The sequence below is a fragment of the Capricornis sumatraensis genome, chromosome 1 (assembly GCF_032405125.1).
Source record: "Capricornis sumatraensis isolate serow.1 chromosome 1, serow.2, whole genome shotgun sequence".
Lineage (NCBI taxonomy): Eukaryota > Metazoa > Chordata > Mammalia > Artiodactyla > Bovidae > Capricornis > Capricornis sumatraensis.
This window is the reverse complement of record NC_091069.1, coordinates 3,101,668-3,119,647: the sequence shown is the minus strand read 5'-3', so window position 1 is coordinate 3,119,647 and position 17,980 is coordinate 3,101,668. Positions and strand designations below refer to the sequence as shown.

At 59.2% G+C, this 17,980-nt stretch overlaps 2 protein-coding genes across 5 annotated transcripts; one reads left to right on the top strand and one right to left on the bottom strand.

Moving 5' to 3' along the window:
- Positions 1-507: 507 nt before the first annotated feature.
- On the bottom strand, positions 508-6,646 carry ENTR1 (endosome associated trafficking regulator 1). 4 transcript variants are annotated; one of them, XM_068970561.1, is made up of 9 exons: positions 6,559-6,646; positions 5,555-5,623; positions 4,744-4,856; positions 4,120-4,527; positions 3,506-3,579; positions 2,975-3,086; positions 2,650-2,712; positions 2,135-2,274; positions 508-1,434 (listed from the first exon to the last, which is right to left on the bottom strand). In XM_068970561.1, exons 1-9 carry the CDS (start codon positions 6,626-6,628, stop codon positions 1,335-1,337), a joined length of 1,149 nt encoding a protein of 382 aa, XP_068826662.1. In that variant the 5' UTR covers positions 6,629-6,646; the 3' UTR covers positions 508-1,334. The 4 variants fall into 4 exon arrangements, with proteins under 4 accessions (XP_068826662.1, XP_068826677.1, XP_068826651.1 ...); XM_068970576.1 differs by having other exon boundaries at positions 508-1,375; XM_068970550.1 differs by lacking the exon at positions 5,555-5,623 and adding an exon at positions 6,306-6,455 and having other exon boundaries at positions 6,559-6,628.
- A 235-nt stretch (positions 6,647-6,881) lies between these two features.
- On the top strand, positions 6,882-16,802 carry PMPCA (peptidase, mitochondrial processing subunit alpha). Its single transcript, XM_068970840.1, has 13 exons — positions 6,882-6,952; positions 8,267-8,469; positions 8,895-8,974; positions 9,215-9,297; positions 10,886-10,980; positions 11,739-11,839; positions 12,164-12,427; positions 12,723-12,815; positions 13,161-13,279; positions 13,372-13,462; positions 13,548-13,610; positions 14,761-14,905; positions 15,881-16,802. The coding sequence occupies exons 1-13, from the start codon at positions 6,882-6,884 to the stop codon at positions 16,048-16,050; spliced, it is 1,578 nt and encodes a 525-aa protein (XP_068826941.1). The 3' UTR covers positions 16,051-16,802.
- The last annotated feature ends 1,178 nt before the right edge of the window (positions 16,803-17,980 follow it).

The following is a 17,980-nucleotide window of genomic DNA, read 5'->3' as shown; positions in this document are numbered from 1 at the left end:
CTCTCCTGCTAGGCTACCAGGTCTCAAGTCTGCTCTGAAAACTGATCTGGGAGCCCACTTTTCACCAATAGGCCGGAGCAGGAGGTGGTGGGTGGGGGTAAGATATAGGTCAGAGGAGGCCAGAGGGGGCCCTGTATCTTAGGGCCAGAAGCCCGTAGACTTCTGAACTAAGATCAGAGGGCCTAGCAATGTGAACATCTTGAAAATCCACCGAAGTGACAGCAAACGCTCCAACGCTGCACTCGTGTGTCCCACTCGAGACACAGAACCCTGCTATCACTACAGCCGTCCACAGTGCCCGGTCACTGTGGCCAGGGCCCGCAGCAGTTGTGGGCAAACCCTGACCCCACAAGCTGCATTACCAGCACAAACCACCTGTTAGAACAAGGGTAACAGTGTGATTCTCAAACAGAAAGAGCAGGCTCAATTAGGGAAAAAAGGGACACTGCATATGACTTAAGAGTTTATTAAATAAGAAAACTGTTGATTTGAACACGAAGAGAAAAGGCCATTGATTTAAAAACAAATAACACCCACAGGAAAACAGCCGAAAGGGCATCTAGTGTATGTTCAGCTCCCTTCCGGTAGGAAGGCGCTGGAAGGCACCGTGGGAGCCCTCATGCTGACCCGGGGACTCTGCCCACGCCGCTGCCCAAGATGCCACTGGAAACGCCTATCAAACCCTCCAGCCAAAGAGTTCCCAAGTCTGAAGGCCGGTGAAGAGATGCGCTTAGATGGTGTCCCACTGTGGAATGCCTGTGCTGACCTCGGTCCCTAGGGGGACAAGAGTGACCACCACACAGGGCGTCTGTGCTCAGACCACCAACCGCAAGAGCCCTCCCCTGCCAGAAGCAGAGGGAGCAGACGGCAAGCCAGGGCACACGGAGCGAGGGCAGGAAGGCACACGTCCCTGTCCAAGGCAAGCAGGCACTTTACGGCTGGTATAATGTGTCTCTACTGACAAAAGCAAAGTCGACCAACGGAACTCCTCTTACACCTAGAGCCCTGGAATGACGACGGGAGACACTGACTGCAAAACCGCTGCTTTCGTTTACTAACTCAAAAAAGATCACTGCTTTTATAGAACTGCCTTCGAACAGACGACCAGCGTCTATGAAGCGGTGTGGAACTCGCCTAGAAAGGCTACACAGGAGTGCAGGTACGGCCCCCGTGTGTGGCTAGTAACACTGCCGCGGTCACGAAGGTAGTGTCTCGGGATAAAGCTTTACTGTGGGCGGAGGCTGCACACGGAGACGCCGCGGCAGCTCGGGATCCGTCGGGAAGTGGCTTCAGGATGTGAACAGAGCTGGGAGCTGGAAGCGCCTTCGCAGATCTCACGGCTCCTCCCCTTGGCCTTTGATCTCAGAAATTCTGTCTATAGATTTAAGGATTTCAGCAACCAGATTCAACGTTTCAGCTCCAGAAACCAGCTGCCTGAAACGGAAGCCCAGAGGTGACAGAGGGTTTCTATTAACACGGTCGCTCCGGGGCAGGAGCAGAAGCCCTGGGACTTCCCTGGTTTCCCGGTGGTTAGGGCTTCACGCTTTCACTGCAGGGAGCACGGGTTTGAGCTCTGGCTGGAGAGCTAAGAACCTGAAAGCTGCGTGGTGCATCCTGACCCCACCCCCGCCCACAAAATATACTCCCCATAAACCCCCAAACAAAAAAACACAAGAAACCCAGAGCGTTAAAGCAAAGGAGGTCTCGAGCAAAAGCTGCAGTTTGATCAGTATCAGATTTACTCTGCAGACACTATGTGTTCAACTTAAAAGTGATGGGCGCCACTGTCCGCGGTGGTGGCTGGACACCACTGCCTGCCGAGCTCAACCCAGGGAGACAGAGGACGCCGGCCAAGGATGCCTCCCGGGAGCCTTGTTCAAGTTTACGTGTTTTCACAAGAGAGACAGTACCATCTCCTGTTTCACCCCAAATCCTGGCAGACGTCTCGCAGGCGGTTAAGACCTGCCTGCCGCTAACCCTCGAGCCTCCCAGGTGAGAGTGGTTGCCAGTTATCTCCACACGGACAGGGAGGGGCTGCTGGCCCAGGCTGCCTCCCATGACCCTGGCGTGAACAGGGTCACAAGCCCCGCCCCCCAGCCTGCAGCTCCAACAGCGGCGAAGGCCCCGCACTCACTTGATGGAGGCGTGCGCATTGTTCATGACCACACGGAGGTTGTGCAGGGCCACGTCCGTGTTCTGCTTCACCACCGTCAGGCTGGCGCCCTGGCCTGACCGCAGGGCTTCGTTCTCACGCTTGAAGTTAGAGACCTGGGCCTGCGGGGGGGGGAGACGTTACGACTTTCCTGACTGAACAGGAAAGCTGCCAAGAGGCTGTCCGACTGAAACCAAGCACCACGCCCGAGGTAGTGCGACCAGAGGACACCCCATCTGTCCCCCACGACAAGGCGCCCTGTGCTGGGGGGCTCCTGAGGGACATGACCTCTCGCCATGCTGGCACCTCGCCACCACCTGGGGTGCTGGGACCCATCCCCAGCCCCGTGTGGGGCTCGACCAGGAGGCCCTGAGAAGGCAGCTCATACTGTCCTGATTCGGGTGCTTTGTGTTGTTGGGAGGGAACTGGAGGGGAGGGTGGGGGAGGAAAGGCTCTTTCGCTCACACGCGAACCGGTGAGGCCCTCTTGCTGGTTACCTGGAGCAAGCTGACCTCCTGTCTCAGTTTCAGAACGTGGTTTTCTGCCTTCACTGCACGCTTCTGTGATTTCCCCCGACCAAGAGAGAAAGGAAAAGCCATCACTGACACGGCAGCTTGGACACAGCACATGTCCCCTCCATTCCTGTCCCTCCCCGTCACCTGGCGGGCCCACCCAATGGCTGGGCAGCCCATAGTGAGGGACCCTTGCTCACGGCCCCCGGCCTGGGCTCCCCACAGGAGTGGCACACCCAATGCTTCGTGAAGCCTGGCCGGGCAGGCCCGCCCAGCTCTCCCCCTGCCGACAAGGGCCCCGTCTGCTCACAGTCATGAGCTCCAGATTCCGTTCCACCTGCTGCACCACCGACTCCAGGTCACGGTAGTCACTCTCCTCCTTGATCACTTTCGCTTCCAACTTCCGCTCAAGTGTCCTCACCCTTGTTAAGGAAAAAGCCTGGGTTATCAGTAACTCCTGCGACTAATTCTAAGGACACAAGAGTACCAGAAGTTTTAACTGGATTGATCAGATAAAAACCACCGGAGCCCGAGGGCACAGAATGCACCTGCAGAAGCACAGCCTTGGAGCTAGACACGAGTCAGCCCACGGTTGGGGCGCCCAGGGTGGTGGGGGCGGCTTGCCGACAGCCCCACCACTCCGCTATCACGTGGGGCTGGTTTTGCTCTAAAGTTTTCAAATAAACTTTAACACAGAACATAAGAAACGTATCTGACACTGAGGATTTAATGCAATAAAACCCGGGCTCCGTCCAACTCTGATACTTCATTATCGCTTTCACAGTGGTTTCTGAGGGTCGGGACGTGGCTGAATTGCGAGCCTATCTAAAAGCTTACATACATTTCTGTTTGAGTTTCAGAGAAGCTCTGAACCTCAGTCAGCTTTCTTCTCAGCTTAGAATTCTCATCTTTCAGCTGCAGAAAAAGAAAATCCTTATTAGAAACTCAGAGTCTCACTCAAAAGGAGTCTTCATTTTCACAGTTTGGCCCTGGAACTTCTTCATAAGCAAAACCATTCCAGAGGATCGCTCTATAGTCCATGCAGAGAAAAAGAGAACAGAAGTGGCTGCTTTTTAGAACCTGTCAGACTCCTCTTTTACTCAGAATAACTCTTTCTAAACAACTATAATCTTTTCACCAGGCAAGCTGTCCCCAGCCGCTGCCTGGAGTGGACCGTTTTCCGAGAGGCAGCACTCTGAGGGCTTCCCCCTGCCTCTGTTTACGCCAGAGGCTGGCCCCCCGGCAGTCCTCTGCCGCTCCTCCTTGGGACTTTCCAGGCGCCTACATGGTCAGCACGGGGACGCTGCCGCAGCTGCAGCAGCACAGACTTTCATCCTTGGAGCCCAAACCCCAGGCCGTGGAGGACGCTGGGGGCTCCGGCATCCTCCAAGAATGTTGCTCAGGCACGAGCAGTGACCAGGGTGGGGTGCCGACGCAACCCCCCCCCTCACTTACTGCTTCGTAACTTATCTGCAGCGTCCGAAGGTGCCTGTCCCCCAGACTCTCTCCGTGGGCTGTGAAGTCAGCGCTGGGGCTCCCCGTCGGGGAGATGCGAGAGTCGGAGTCGCTCAGCGTCCATGGGGGCAGAGACTCGGGCCCCACCAGCTCCGACGGGTTGGAGAAAAAGGAGACGTATGTGCTGCAGGGTGACGTGCTGGCGGCCACCCTGGAGGAGTGCGTCTGCTCCACGGTGGACGGTAAGTAGGCCCCGTTCCACCCATCCTCCTCGTCTTCCTCCTCGTCCAGGAGGTCGCCAGCCCCCGTCGGGTCTTCGAAAAATGGCTGCTGATATTCCAGGCCATAGCCCACAGTCTGGGAAGCTGGGGAGGTGCAGTCGAGTCCCAGCGAGTGCCTCGTGGCTTCCTAGAGAAGGTGGGGAAGCAATGCTCAGGCTGGGGCCGCTGCAGGCCGTCCCTCCCAGACGTCTGCTGCTGGCACAGAGTGCAAGGAGTGGCCTTGAACCCCACGCTGCGGCTCCTCGGGGTACATCAGCTGCTCGCTTCGCCCTTCACCCCGTGCGCGTCAGGAGAGATGTCTGGAGGGTTTCTAGGGTCGCTGCAGACGCGGCCTTGGGTTTACCTTCAAGTAAACCCTGCTGTCGGCGTCCTCCTTCGACAGGCTCAGGTTCTTGGTCTTCAGGAACTCTTTAAAGGAGAATGGATTCGCCGCTTCGAGGTCTCCGAGTTTATCATCTGAAAGATACCAGGTGTCACTCAGGCAAAAAGCCTCCGGAAAGCCCTCAGAGGGAGCTCCTATTCACTGCTCTCACCTGAACGCGGCCCCACCTACATCGGGAATGCTCACGTCCTTCCCCAGACCCCGGTGATGCCGGGAGACGACTAGCTGCCTGACAGGATGGACCGACTCGGGCGCCCGAGACCCTCCTTCCAGCCCCGCGCCCCCTGCACCTTGTTGCCATCGGGCTCCACCTGGGGAGTGCGAAGGCGCCCATGGGTCCCCTCCCGGCCAGAGGCTCCAGGAGCAGCCTGCAGCGGGGCCGGCAGATGTCAAGTCACTGCTCCGCCGCCAGCCTCTTCCCGCCTCACCTCAGCTTTCCCTTCTCTCCCGACTCCTTGGCGACCCAGGCAGCCACCCCGCAGCCCTTTCAGCCCACTGACGACGCCCAGCCCAGTTGCTAGTCCTGTGTGAAGTTGGCTCCCGTGACTTCAGCTCCACCCCCGTCTCTTCAGACCCCTCGGGCGTGACTTCCCTCCTTCCCTCCCCCCTGACGGTGAAGATCAGATCTGCGCGGCTCCACTCCCACTGGCTCTTCTGGGCTCCAGGTAGACTAGTTATACGCTGTCAGATCTACAGCCCCAGCCCTGGGCACGCGCCTGGCACGTGGAGACGTGGATGGAGAGAAAAACAAAGGATTACCGAACTACTCTACCTCCAAAGCGTGTGTTCTGAGCTCCTGGTGGACCTTGCTTAGCACACTTCCCCTTTCCACTGCCAAAATCTGCAGAGAGACACCATCACCCCACTGTGACCACACGAGTGCTCTGTGACCCCAGCTCTCTCTGACACGGGGTCTCTAGTGCAGTGGTCTCTCACAGCCTGGAGGACGTTTAAAGCTCTCGCCCATGGGCTCCTGCCTCTGCACATGGGCTGCTGCCATGGGCCTCGGCATCTGTGATTCTGAAAAACCTCCCGATGGGTTTGACGCCCAGTAGGGCAGGCATCTTGTGGTACCTCCTGAACGCCCTTGTGGGTGGTCAATGGCTCTCAGACCCCTACAGAACCGCCTGAACGCCCCAGAATACCCTGAAGGCCAAGCAGTGTTAGCCACCTGGGGAGAATTCGGAGGAACTAGAGCTGGCTTCCGCCCAGCTGCAGGGGACCAGAGAATGGTTTAAGCCTGGTCTGCTGAAAGATTAGGAAGAAAGACAGGGTTTTCTGTGCTCACCCTGGGCCTACCTCTAAGCCAACATTTACTGCGGTCTACTGGAACTGTCTGGCGGGGGCGGGGGCGGGGGGTTCTCCACTGTCTGACTGTGAGCTCCAGGCGGCGGGACTCCCAGCGCCCAGCACCCGGTGGGGTTAGTGGTCATCGCGACGCCGGGGGTGAGCTGCGCTACCGCGCGGTACCGCAAGCAGCGCCGGCCCCGGGGAGGGCGGGGTCCCTGAAGCTCGTCTCTCACCTGTGTCTCCCACGGAAGCTAGCACCGGACTGGGCATATAGCACATAAACGTCGGCCGAAAGCCGAAGAAGTGGGACTCCAGGTCCCTGGCTGGGGGGCGCTCACAGTCTAGCTGGGGGAGACAAGACCGGCGCTCATAGAACGCGGGAGCTGTAATAACAACAAGAGCGACTCTTCACCCGCGCGCCCGCCTCACCTGGACCTCAGCGCGGCCGCTGGGTCGCGGCCGCCCGCCCGCCCCCGGCCCGCTCACCGTCCGGAATGACGAGGCTCCGGGCCCGGGACAGCGGGGTGACGCCCGGGGGGCGCGCGTAGCCCGCCATCGCCGCGGGCTGCGCGGCGCCGGCCCTCTTCAGCCCGGCAGCGGCGGCTCCATGGCCCCGGCTCCGTCCCGGCCGCGGCCCGAGTCGCCCGCCTCCGTCGCCCGCCGCTCGGCCGCCGCTCCGAGCCTCCGGCCGCTGCTTCCGCTCCGCGCACCGGAAGCGCGAGGCCGAGCGCCGCGAGCGGACGCCGGGGGGGCGGGGCGCCGGGGGCGGAGCAAGAAGTGACGACAGAAGCGGTGGGCGGTGCCACGAGATGGCGGCCATGGTGCTGGCGGCGACGCGGCTGCTGCGGGGCGCGGGCTCGTGGGGCCGCTCGCGGCCGAGGTGAGCCGAGGGCGGGCCGGGGGCCGGCCGGGGGCCGGGGCAGCCCGAGCCCTTCTGGACGCCCCGCCTCTGGCTTCCCCATGCCGTGGCGCGGCGGCCGGTCAGCGGGCTGGGGGTGCGGGACCCCGGCCCCGTCCCCGAGGCGACGGGGGGGCTTCCTCGTCTGGCGCCCCGGGCTCCGGCCCCGAGCTTCATCCGTCTCTCCTCTCCCTCCCGCTTCTCCCGGGCGGTCGGGGGGGCTTGTCCGAGGTCACGTGTCATCGCCGCCTCGGGCCCCTTCCGGCCGCGTGTCCCCTTGTGAGGCCGAGCCCGCGGAGCCAGGGTTCCGTGGTGGCCAGAGCCGTGCCCTTGGCCGCGGTGCTGTGCGCTTCCTCTGGACCTCGGGCCTTTCCCACACGGGCACTTGCGTTTAGGCGACAGGTGGGGTTTTGCCTTCTCGCTGTGTACAGGAGTTGCGTGGGAGCCGGGTGCTGTGATGACAGAAACCAGGCGGTGGGTTCAGACAATCGCGCACCTAGAGTATCAGCTTTGAAGCCGCAGTTCAGCGGTAGGAAACAGGAGACAACTTCAGGAAGAATGAAGAGCAGCCTCCAAGGAGGTGACGTTTAAGCCAGGAGAGGTGGGGAATGAGAGAAGGGCCAGCGCTGTGAGCAGTGCGGGTGAAGAAGGCAGGCCCAGCTGTGGGAGTGATGAGCCCAGCGTGTTGAGAGTGAACAGCGGGCCAGTGGGTGCACCTGGTGTGGCCGGGCTCCCTGGGTTAGGAGATGAGTTTGGAGAGTGAGTCAGGGGTCAGACCATACAAAGCCTTTGGGACCTGGTAAAGAGGCGTGGCTTCCATTTAGGCTCCAGGGGGGCTGTCGAAGGGCAGAGCTTGGTCAAGTGCTCTGTGAGTAGAAATTGGCTTAACCCACACAGCCGCCACCCCGAGGGGCTGTTACTACTGTTTCATAGACACAGCACCAGCTTGCCCCCAGTGCCTCGGCTCAGCCAGAGTTTGTCGCCTGCGTGGTGCTCTTGGTCACCCCGCTGCCCTCTCCCTAGGACGGGGTAGAAGTCCTCTCCATAAAGAGACGCAGACTCTCCTGATGCCTGGAAAGCACAGCTGCACCTTGGTGGCCACCACGGTTTACGCTGTTCTCTCTCTCTTTTTTTTTGTTTTCTGGTCGTTCCAGGCATCTTGCAGGATGTCAGTTCCCCAAGCAGATATTGAGTGTGGGCCCTGGCCGTGCACGTGCCGGGTCGCAGCCACTGTACTGCCAGGGAAGTCCGCATCATCTCATTTTTCTCATGCCTGGACCGCCTTCTCTGTTTCAGGTTTGGAGACCCTGCATACAGACGGTTCAGCAGTGGTGGTGCCTACCCCAGCATCCCCCTCTCTTCCCCCTTGCCCGGAGTACCCAAGCCTGTTTTTGCTTCAGTTGACGGACAAGAAAAGTTCGAAACCAAAGTGACCACACTGGACAATGGACTCCGTGTGGCATCCCAGAATAAGTTTGGACAATTCTGTACAGTAGGAAGTAAGTACTGTTGGTAACGTTGTGGGTGTTCCTGTTTGTTACAAAATGCACACACCTCAATTGACTTAGTTGTAATTAGGGCATAGTTAGTGAACTGTACCCTAAGTGAAAAAGCATATTATAGCATCTGAAAATTTAGTAGCTGGAGAATGAACAGTGGCTGTCTCGGTGGTGGGTTTTCCCCCCCCTTTCTACTTTTCTGTTACTCTAAAAGTTTTCTACAGCGAGCATAACACGGACAGTTCTGTAAACACTGACGCATGTATACAGCTGTGAAGTGTTCAGAGTCAAGACAGTGTGCTTGCTCCTCACTCTCACGTGTTTAAATTTGGCTGTTTAGTCCTATTCACACTTTTAAAAGGTTTGTCTTAAGTGTTTTCTCTTGAACATTTTGTTTAATCTATCAATTTTCTTTTTATCACCAGTTCTTATTAACTCTGGATCAAGATACGAAGCGAAATATCTTAGTGGAATTGCTCACTTTTTGGAAAAATTGGCATTTTCGGTCAGTGTCCAGTTGGTCATTTTGAGTCTATGCTTGGGAAGAACCTATCCAGGTTTCCTCTTTTAGAATGGAAGTTTCCATAAGTGATTAAGTTGCTAAGTTGATATTAATTAAAGGTATTTGAGTTAAGAAAAGAAAGTTGACTTAATGTGTTTTGAAAGCAAAAGTAAAGTATTTTCTTAAAAATTGTATTTTGGAGGTTGTTTTGGAATGCTTATTTAGGTTCTCTTATTTTTCTAGTCTACTGATCGATTTGGCAGCAAAGATGAAATTCTGCTTACCTTGGAGAAGCATGGGGGTATCTGTGATTGCCAGACATCAAGGTATGCCGGCTTCACACACAGATTCCCCTCGCAGCACGTGGCGCTACAGCTCTCCTCCTTGCTCACAGTCCCCTGAACCCCTCCCTCAAAGAGGCTGTGGAGCCGAATGATGAGAAGCAAGCTCTGGTCCAGGCAGAGAGCTGGTGGCGAATTGGAAGAGTGGACAAACTTTGAGGGCCACAGGGTCTCCAGGAGGCCGTTTCCCGGTCATTGGAGATGGGCTGCCGGCTGAGCACAGGGGGTCTCCACGGGGCTCACAGAGCAGGCAGAGGGTGGCCCCATGGGTGATGGACCTCAGAGCCAGGGACCCAGGGTGTGGTGGGAGCGTGGAGGATGAGCCTCTAACTTGGTCTGGAGTCAGGAAAGTGACTTGACGTTCGGCCTGGTTCTTGAGGGAGTTTGCCAGGTGGAATGATGGGAGACAGCGGCTCAGACCCGGAGAGTAGCAATCGCAGAGGCTCTGCCTGAAGAGGCAGGGGTCTGTTTGGGAGGGGGGTTCACAGACAGCTAGGGGTGTGGCGGCCAGACAGGTGGCGTCTGTCCAGTGTAGAGCGTGTTCAGAAAGCTCTGTTCAGGGCAATATGAGATGAGCAAAGATCACGCTTTGGGGGCGGGGCCCGTCGTGCGGCGTTTGGAATCTCATTATCAGTTCCCTGACCCGGGTCGGGCTTGTGCCCCCTGCAGTGGAAGTGCAGGATCCTAAGGCAGGGACCCCAGGGAAGCCCCAGGCCATACTTGTTTAAGTGGTTGGTTATTTCCATCTGAATGCTACATAGTGAAATGACAAGGATTAGAGTTAGCGTGGTCTCTGTGTTCACGTGTTCAAAAAGAAGTCTGCTGAGAAGCTGGTGATTCCCAGCTGCCTGTGAGTGAAGTCAGACTCTGCCTGCGGTGTCATCTAGAGCCTCTTCCTCCGTGTCCCCAGGTCCCCTTCTGATCAGGCGGGCCTGAGTCCTGCTCCCACGCAGCCCACCCACTCCCCGCTCCCCGTCTGGCCCTCTCTCGCGGCCCTGCTCAGGACGGCCCCTTCCCTGCAGAGGCCCCGGGGCCGCCTCTGCTCCAGGGCTCGCTCCTCTCCTGGCTGCTGTGCTCTGTGGCCTCCTGCCTGGCCACTGTGCTCTGTGGCCTCCTCGCCCCTCTCCTGTGGCCGCTGTGCTCTGTGGCCTCCTGCCTGGCCGCCACTCCGCCCACACTCGTGGCTCTGGCTTTCAGCTCCCATGCTTCCCTTTCCGAGGCGACTCGGTGCGCCTGTCCCATCGCAGCGCTGCTGTCTGAGGCCAGGTGTGCACCCCACGGACCGGCCACGCAGCAGACAAGCAGCACGGGGGCAGGAACAGCTGTGGAGGGGCCTGTGCTGGCGACAACCGCTCAGAGCCCCGCTCGTTGGCTGGACAGTGTCTTCCACTCCAGCGCTTAGCCTGCGTGCAGGTGTGGACCCTGCCTGCCGAGGGTTCGTGCTGTACGACGGAAGGGAGCAGCACCAGGTGTGGGCTGAGCCTGGATGCAGAGTGGCGTTACCCCCACCCCACCCCGCGAACGCCTGTCGTGACCTCAGTGCCCCCAGGATTGGTTTTGTTGGTTTTTTCAGAGACACCACCATGTATGCTGTGTCTGCTGATTCTAAGGGCCTGGACACCGTGGTGGGCTTGCTGGCAGATGTGGTCCTGCACCCCAGGCTGACAGGTGTGCGCTCTGGTTGCTTGAGGGGTCCCTGGGGGTGGGGTGCCTGGAGTTGTGCCGGCGTCCTGCCCTGGGGAGGGGCACGGTGTCCTTGGAGCCTTGGGCTGCCCGACCAGGGATGGCTGGCACAGGGACACGCTCACAGTTGGAAGTGTGCTTGATGCTGGGTGCGTGACACACCTCTCTCTGCTCTGTGGCATCTGCAGTGGAAAGGCCCTTTCATTTCAGAAAAGCCTCTGGGGTGGCGTTTATATACTGAATGGTGTGCTACCAGGAGTCTCCGTGCCTGTCTCCCACAGCCTTAAGAACGGCAGGATTTGAGCTCCCTGCCAGGAGCAGGGCCAGACTGGGCTGGCTGCGGTGTTTCACAGCAGCCTGGCCTTGGGGCGGTGCGGGGGAGCGGGGGTCCCAGGCTACAGGACCACATTCACAGTCCTCTGGCATTTGTTCAAGTGGCCTGAGGAAACGGCCCCCCGACGTTGGTCTGTGCACATGTCTGGGTGGACGGTTGGGGACCTGCGTGCCTCTCTGGAGGAGGTCGCGCCTCAGAGCAGGTCCATGTGGTTGCCTCGTGCCGGAGCGTGCCCAGTTCTCCAGTCTGTCTGCAGCGTGGGCCCTGTCCCCCCGACTCGCACATACGTCCCTCAGGACTGTCCCAGGGGAAGGCAGAGGAGACTGCCAGCGCCCATGGGTCAGCGACATGGCCTGTTCAGGGATTCAGGCTCCAGGTGGCTCCTGAGCCTCGATTTGGTTCTTTGCAGACGAGGAAATTGAGATGACGCGCATGGCTGTGCAGTTTGAGCTGGAGGACCTCAACATGCGGCCCGACCCGGAGCCGCTCCTCACCGAGATGATTCACGAGGTGCGGGGGCGCGGGACGGCCCCGGGGCCACCTCTGGGGACGTCTGGGATTTCTCAGTGTGTCAGTTGTGCCCGTTGTAAACTTTCCAGTCCTCAGAGCAGTGAGAGCTCTGGGATGTGCCTTTTACGTTTCTTATGAGTTCTCACTCTGGAGAGGCAGATTTTACTATTTTTGTAAACACACAAAGCTGCTCCGCCAAACAGCAGCTGAACCAAGCAGCCGGCAGGCTGTCCCGTCTGGTGGGGGTCCCACGGGCCAGCGCTCTCGTGGGAGCCTGGCCGCCTTCTCCTTGTCATGTGTGCTCCTCTCGCTTCCTGTGCCAAGGCCGCGTACAGGGAAAACACGGTGGGCCTCCACCGTTTCTGCCCCGTGGAGAACATCGGAAAGATCAACCGGGAGGTGCTGCACTCTTACCTGAGGAGCTACTACACCCCTGACCGCATGGTGCTGGCCGGGGTAGGGGTGGAGCACACGCAGCTGGTCGAGTGCGCCCGGAAGTACCTCCTGGGGACCTGCCCTGCCTGGGGCACTGGGGCAGCCGTGCACGTGGACAGATCAGTGGCTCAGTACACTGGGGGCATCGTCAAGGTAACGCCATGACCTCGGGCTGCGCATGCTTTTTTGGACTTCTCTTTAGGTGCTATCTTACGTTTATCCTGTGGGTGTTTGAGTTGATGGTGTTGTCACAGCTTCACCTTAACGCAAATCCTGCTTAGAGCTGAGTTGGCCCAGAGCCAGAGGCTTGAGTGGCTCTTGCCTCTCCAGGGCCTCCCGATGTTCATGCGTGACTTCTGTAGGCCTGCTCAGAGACCCCTTGGCCTGAGGAGCGCCAAGGCCCAGTGGCCCGTCCCTCAGAGCGCACGCCCATTCTGCTTGGTTGCAGCTGGAGAGAGACATGTCCAACGTCAGCCTGGGCCCCGCCCCATTCCCTGAGCTCACGCACATCATGATTGGCCTGGAGAGCTGCTCCTTCCTGGTGCGTCCCACTGGCCAGGGGTCTGGGGTGGGCATTGCCCTGCTGAGCGCTGCTCCAGCCTCCCACAGGAGGGGAACGTCACCTCCCCCTCATGAGCCCCCCTCCATGTCCCTGCAGGAGGGGGACTTCATTCCCCCTACCCCCCATGTCCTCACAGGAGGGCCCTTCACCTCCCTCCACTGACCCCCCCATGTCCCTGCAAGAGGGGGATTTCATTCCCTCCACTGACTCCCCTCCCTGTGTCCTCACAGGAGGCCTTCACCTCCCTCCACTGACCCCCCCCCCCCACCCCAGTGTCCCCACGGGAAGGGGACTTCATCCCCCCTCCCCCCCGTGTCCCCACAGGAAGGGGACTTCATCCCTTTTGCGGTTTTGAACATGATGATGGGCGGGGGTGGCTCCTTCTCGGCCGGTGGGCCCGGCAAGGGCATGTTCACCAGGCTCTACCTCAACGTGCTCAACAGGTAGGTTGGGCGTGCTGCGTCCAGTTGTGTTGGGGCCCCAGCCCAGCTGAGCCCACTTTGGGGCTGTGACGCCTCTCCTGTGTCCCTCGCAGGCACCACTGGATGTACAACGCGACCTCCTACCACCACAGCTACGAGGACACGGGCCTGCTGTGCATCCATGCCAGCGCCGACCCCAGACAGGTGAGGGAGTGCCGCTCTCCCCCGGGGACCAGGCCTCAGGCCACGGGGCTCAGCTGGCACGCTTGTGTTTCCCGCTCTCATGCAGGTTCGAGAGATGGTGGAAATCATCACAAGAGAGTTTGTCTTAATGGCTGGGACTGTGGACGTGGTGAGTACATCCGCGGTGCTGGCTGGTGGAGAGTGCGGCATGGGGGCGGCCAGCAGCAGGCCTGTGCTCCATGCCCACCCCAGCAGCGGCTCAGCCGGGACAGTGCTGCCCGCAGGCGGGGGGCCCGTCATCGCTGGTGTCCCTGCTGAGGAGCCCCGAGCCCGGCCTCCTGGGCCTGCCCCGTGGCGCCTCAGCCACCTGCGGAGGAACCGGAGAAGCGCCCCACAGAACAAGCCAGCCACCCGGGCTGTTTGTCTCACCTTTTCTGGCTCTGGTTTAAGTTTTGTTTCCTTGTTTGTTTTTTATGCCATACACGTTTAGAAGTCTTGTTTTTTCCTGGACCAGAGCTGGCACAAATGAGCAGGTTCTATATACACGGTCACGTGGCCCATGCTCACACACACCCACAGGCACCAGCAGCAGAGAGCCCGGCGCGTGCGCCGTCTCCTCCGGGCTAGTGCTTCGCCTCTAGAGCTGCTTTCTGCACGGCCCATCTGCAGACTATGCAGTTACCAGATATTTCTTCCCTAATAAGAAAAAGAAGCATGGTCTTAACAATAAAAACACGTTTGAAAGTTTACATTTGACTTCGTTAGCATTCTCCCAGAAAAATAGTATGGTGTTTTTCTCTCAGGCGAAGCCAATTTGAGACAAAAAGTATTTGCCTGAAGTTGCAAAAGTGAAAAGTCTTACACTTCCAACTTGGTCGCAGAGGCCCCAGGTGCAGAGCTGGTAACATGAGCTCTGCTGCCTGGGCCTTGCTCCTGGGCTTGGGGGAGGCCCTGGAGCCGACATCCGATTTGTCTTCCTTGTGATTGCCATGTGCGGCCCCCTTTGGGGGGAGGTTTGAGGTTTCTCCTGCTTGTGTCACACGGCAAACTTTAAACACAAGCGCTCCGGGGAGGCGGAACTTAGGCCTGTTTGGAATGTGGCCAGGGTCCTGTTAGACCCAGAAAGCCCCAAGGATAAAGCACGGTGGTACTTGACGGTGACTTGGGCGAAAGCCTGGGCCCAGGGGGGTTTCCTCCCTTATTCAGCCCAGGGTAAGCGAAGACCCTTCCTCAGGACACATCTGTCAGCCTCTGCTGCCTGGGCTGCATGCCAGGGGCCGGGTGGTGGGGTGCGAGGACTGAGCCACGTGCCCCCGCAGGTGGAGCTGGAGCGGGCCAAGACACAGCTCATGTCCATGCTCATGATGAACCTGGAGGCCCGGCCCGTCATCTTTGAGGACGTGGGGAGGCAGGTGCTGGCCACCCGTTCCAGGAAGCTGCCCCACGAGCTGTGCGCACTCATCCGTGAGTAGGGTTCCCAGGTGGGGCCCCACGGGCTCGTGCCCTGCCTTGCCCTTCGCCCGGTGTGCTTCCCAGCCCTGCCAGCGCCAGCTCAGCGCCTTACTCATGCCGCCCCAGCTTTTTGCCCCCTTACACATGGGCCTCGCAGCCCCTCCAGGTTTAACACGTTCAGCAGGGACTTGGGTAGAGCGTGTGGCCAGAGCCCGCTGCACGTGGAGGGGCAGCAGCCCCCACGGCGGCTCTGTACCAGGCGTTGGCGGTCTCCCTGCTTGGACGTCCAGGCATGCCCTAAGCTTCATCTGCCTGTGACTCTCAGCTTCTGCAGATTGCTCTGGGTCTGCAACCCCGGCAGGGTTCGCCTGCCGCCTTGTGGAGGTGCCTCACTAGGGTGAAGTGTCTCCTGGGTGTGGAGGCCTGCTGGGAACCACGCTTGCCCCACGTGTGCGTGAACTCTTTCTTCCCTCGGAGAGGCCCCTTGGCGCTTGAGAACCACAGTTCTGACCTCCCCAAGGCCTCATCTTCTGTAGGAAACCAGTTCCTGGGGTGTCAGTCCCTCCTCTGAGGCTGGGCTATGTGTACGGCTCCTCAGCCCCCTGGTTCCAACCCCATTCACTGTCCATGCAGCCCTGAGGGGGTAGCTTTTCCTCTCCTGTGGAGTTGTATAGGTGAATCAGATGAGGTCTGTTTTTTCCCTTGGTTATTACTAACTTCCTGGGAATGAGCACATCCTTGTGTGTCTGAAACTGACCCTTGCCCGCTCACTGAGACCTCGCCCTGACCCGTTGCAGCCCACTCTTGGCTGCACTTGGACACTCTGCAGTCCCTAGCACCGCTCCCGGCAGGTGGGGGGTGATGGCGGGGGACTCCCCCCCGCCCCCCCCCGCACCCCCGCCGTCTGTTCAGGGCTGCCACCAGTGTGGAGAGGGCTGGGCTGCGGCAGGGTGCGGGGTGGCCCTGACACCTCTGCTCCTGTGCCAGGTGACGTGAAGCCGGAGGACATCAAGAGGGTCGCCTCCAAGATGCTCCGCGGGAAGCCCGCTGTGGCCGCGCTGGGGGACCTGAGCGAGCTGCCCACCTACGAGCATGTGCAGACGGCGCTGGCCAGCAGGGACGGGCGCCTGCCCCGGGCGTACCGGCTCTTCCGGTAGAGGCGCCGCAGCGGCGTGCCCCCTGTGCGTCTTGGGGGTGACAGCAGGGCAGACGTCCATGGCCTGGGACTTCCCTGAACCTGAGTGGAAAGCTCAGCAGAGCACACTTCGTTCAGAAGGCAGGCCAACCAGCAGAATAAAGGCTGCTCTCCAGCCCTGTGGCCGGAAACCAGGGACTCGCAGGGAAGGGAAGCCACCGGTGGGGGTCAGGCCAGGCTCACCTTCCCGCTTGCCCAGGAATCTGGGCAGGTGGGGGCACCACGCGGTCCCTGAAACGAATGGTGTCGCGGTGGGTGAGGCCTGATGTCTCCTCGGAAGCCAGCGGGGCCCCCAGCCTGCCCGCTTCTGGAGGCTGTGGCCATCCACACCAGCATCTGGGGTCCCAGGGTGACCCTCCATCCCGCTTGACTGATGCAGGGAAGCTTCTCCCTCTCCTGACCTCCGAGGTGTGCAGGCAGGGCGGCTGGGCCTTCTGAGACTTGACTGGGGGACGTGCTGGGCGGCAGGAGGACCAGGGCTGTGTGTGGCTCCCTGCAGGGCCAGGCGGCCTTGGTGGCACTGCAGGGCCTGGGCACTGCACTGGCTGCCTCGCCCTCCAGACACTGTGGTTCAGAGGGAGGCTTCCTTCCTGGCCGTCAGCAGGGTGCACAGCTTTGGAGCGAAGAGTCGACTCCAGGCCATGTGTTTTGAAAGTCCAAGGGCAGCCCCTGCTGGGTGCAGGAGTGATCTCAGGCCGTCAAATAAATGTTTCAGCTTCAGTGTCATCCGTCATGTCCACTCACCTTGCCACAGCCTGTCGCCACACCTCTGTCCCTCTGCTGCCACGCAAGAGCCCTGGCCTGAGTGGGAGGCGCCAGTCCCTGCCCTTGCTTGGCCCTCTGCTGCCGTCTGCTGAGTTGGGGGCCAGGGCGCGTGGTGGGGGGCCAGCAGCAGGGAGCCCAGTGGTTGGGACCTTCTGTGGTCATTGCGATGGGACAGAGAGAGGCATGCTGGGAGCTGCTCCCAGCCGGACTGTGTCTGCTGGGGGGCTGGGCCCCGGGGGTTTCGTTTCCTGGACGCCTGCCCCCCACTTCACTGACCCCCCCCCCCCACTGCACTCAGCCTCACGCGGCCCCCACCCCCCACGCTGTCCACTCTGTTCCCAGAGCCCTGCGTGCCCCTTTGTCATCCTCTTAGTTGGCACCCCTGCAAGGCTGTTCCTCAGGGACTGCCTGGCTGGCAGTTTACGCCCACACCCTGGCGGCAGCCTGGTGCCAGCCTGTGGCAGGACTCAGCACGTTTGAGACAGCAAGAGCCAGGTTTTAAAAACCACCCTCACACGTGGTTGTATTTCAGTTCTTTATGAAGCTTATTTTGTAGACCCTGGTCAATTTCATTTTCATTAATTTGAATTTCAACCTAACTTTCCAAGTAAAATCCCATTCATGTAAGTCTAATTGACTACATAAAATATACCGCTTCACTGTGGACCCATGAGATGTGTGCAGTGACCCCCCCCACCACCCGGCCCCCACCAGCCCAGGACATGAAGGTCAGTCTAAAGCAAAACTAATTCACGTCAGTGTCACTAACTTTTCCCTGATTTGTCAGAGAAAATGCCGAGAAAGAATCCATAAATCTCTATTCATTGTGACCCCCGTTACCATAAAAATCTGTAACGAGACTTCCTGTTAATTGGTTCAAAGCTCAATGGTACATTCATCAAAATTTTTTATACATCCAGTCTGAAGAATTTCCAGAAATCAGATGGGATAGGCCATGCATTTTCATTCATGGAATTTTCTGAATTTGTATCAAAAGACTGGGTGTGTATCACTTTGAAATGGAGACACATTTTGGAAGCAGAGGCTAACGAAAGTTGGATACAGTATTGGTTGGAAGTGACTTAATATCACTCAACAGGATCTGTCGAGAACACTTACCTGGGGCC

Bases quoted from the DNA above. Each gene is read 5' to 3' on its own strand.
- ENTR1 (XM_068970550.1), bottom strand. From the start codon at position 6,628: ATGGCGGGCTACGCGCGCCCCCCGGGCGTCACCCCGCTGTCCCGGGCC. The intron at 6,456-6,558 runs GTGAGCGGGCCG...TTGTTATTACAG, and splicing joins GAGCCTCGTCATTCCGGACG to CTCCCGCGTTCTATGAGCGC. The intron at 3,580-4,119 runs GTAAGTGAGGGG...CTTTTTCTGCAG, and splicing joins TGCAGATAAGTTACGAAGCA to CTGAAAGATGAGAATTCTAA.
- PMPCA (XM_068970840.1), top strand. From the start codon at position 6,882: ATGGCGGCCATGGTGCTGGCGGCGACGCGGCTGCTGCGGGGCGCGGGC. The intron at 10,981-11,738 runs GTGTGCGCTCTG...GGTTCTTTGCAG, and splicing joins CCTGCACCCCAGGCTGACAG to ACGAGGAAATTGAGATGACG. The intron at 12,816-13,160 runs GTGCGTCCCACT...GTGTCCCCACAG, and splicing joins TGGAGAGCTGCTCCTTCCTG to GAAGGGGACTTCATCCCTTT.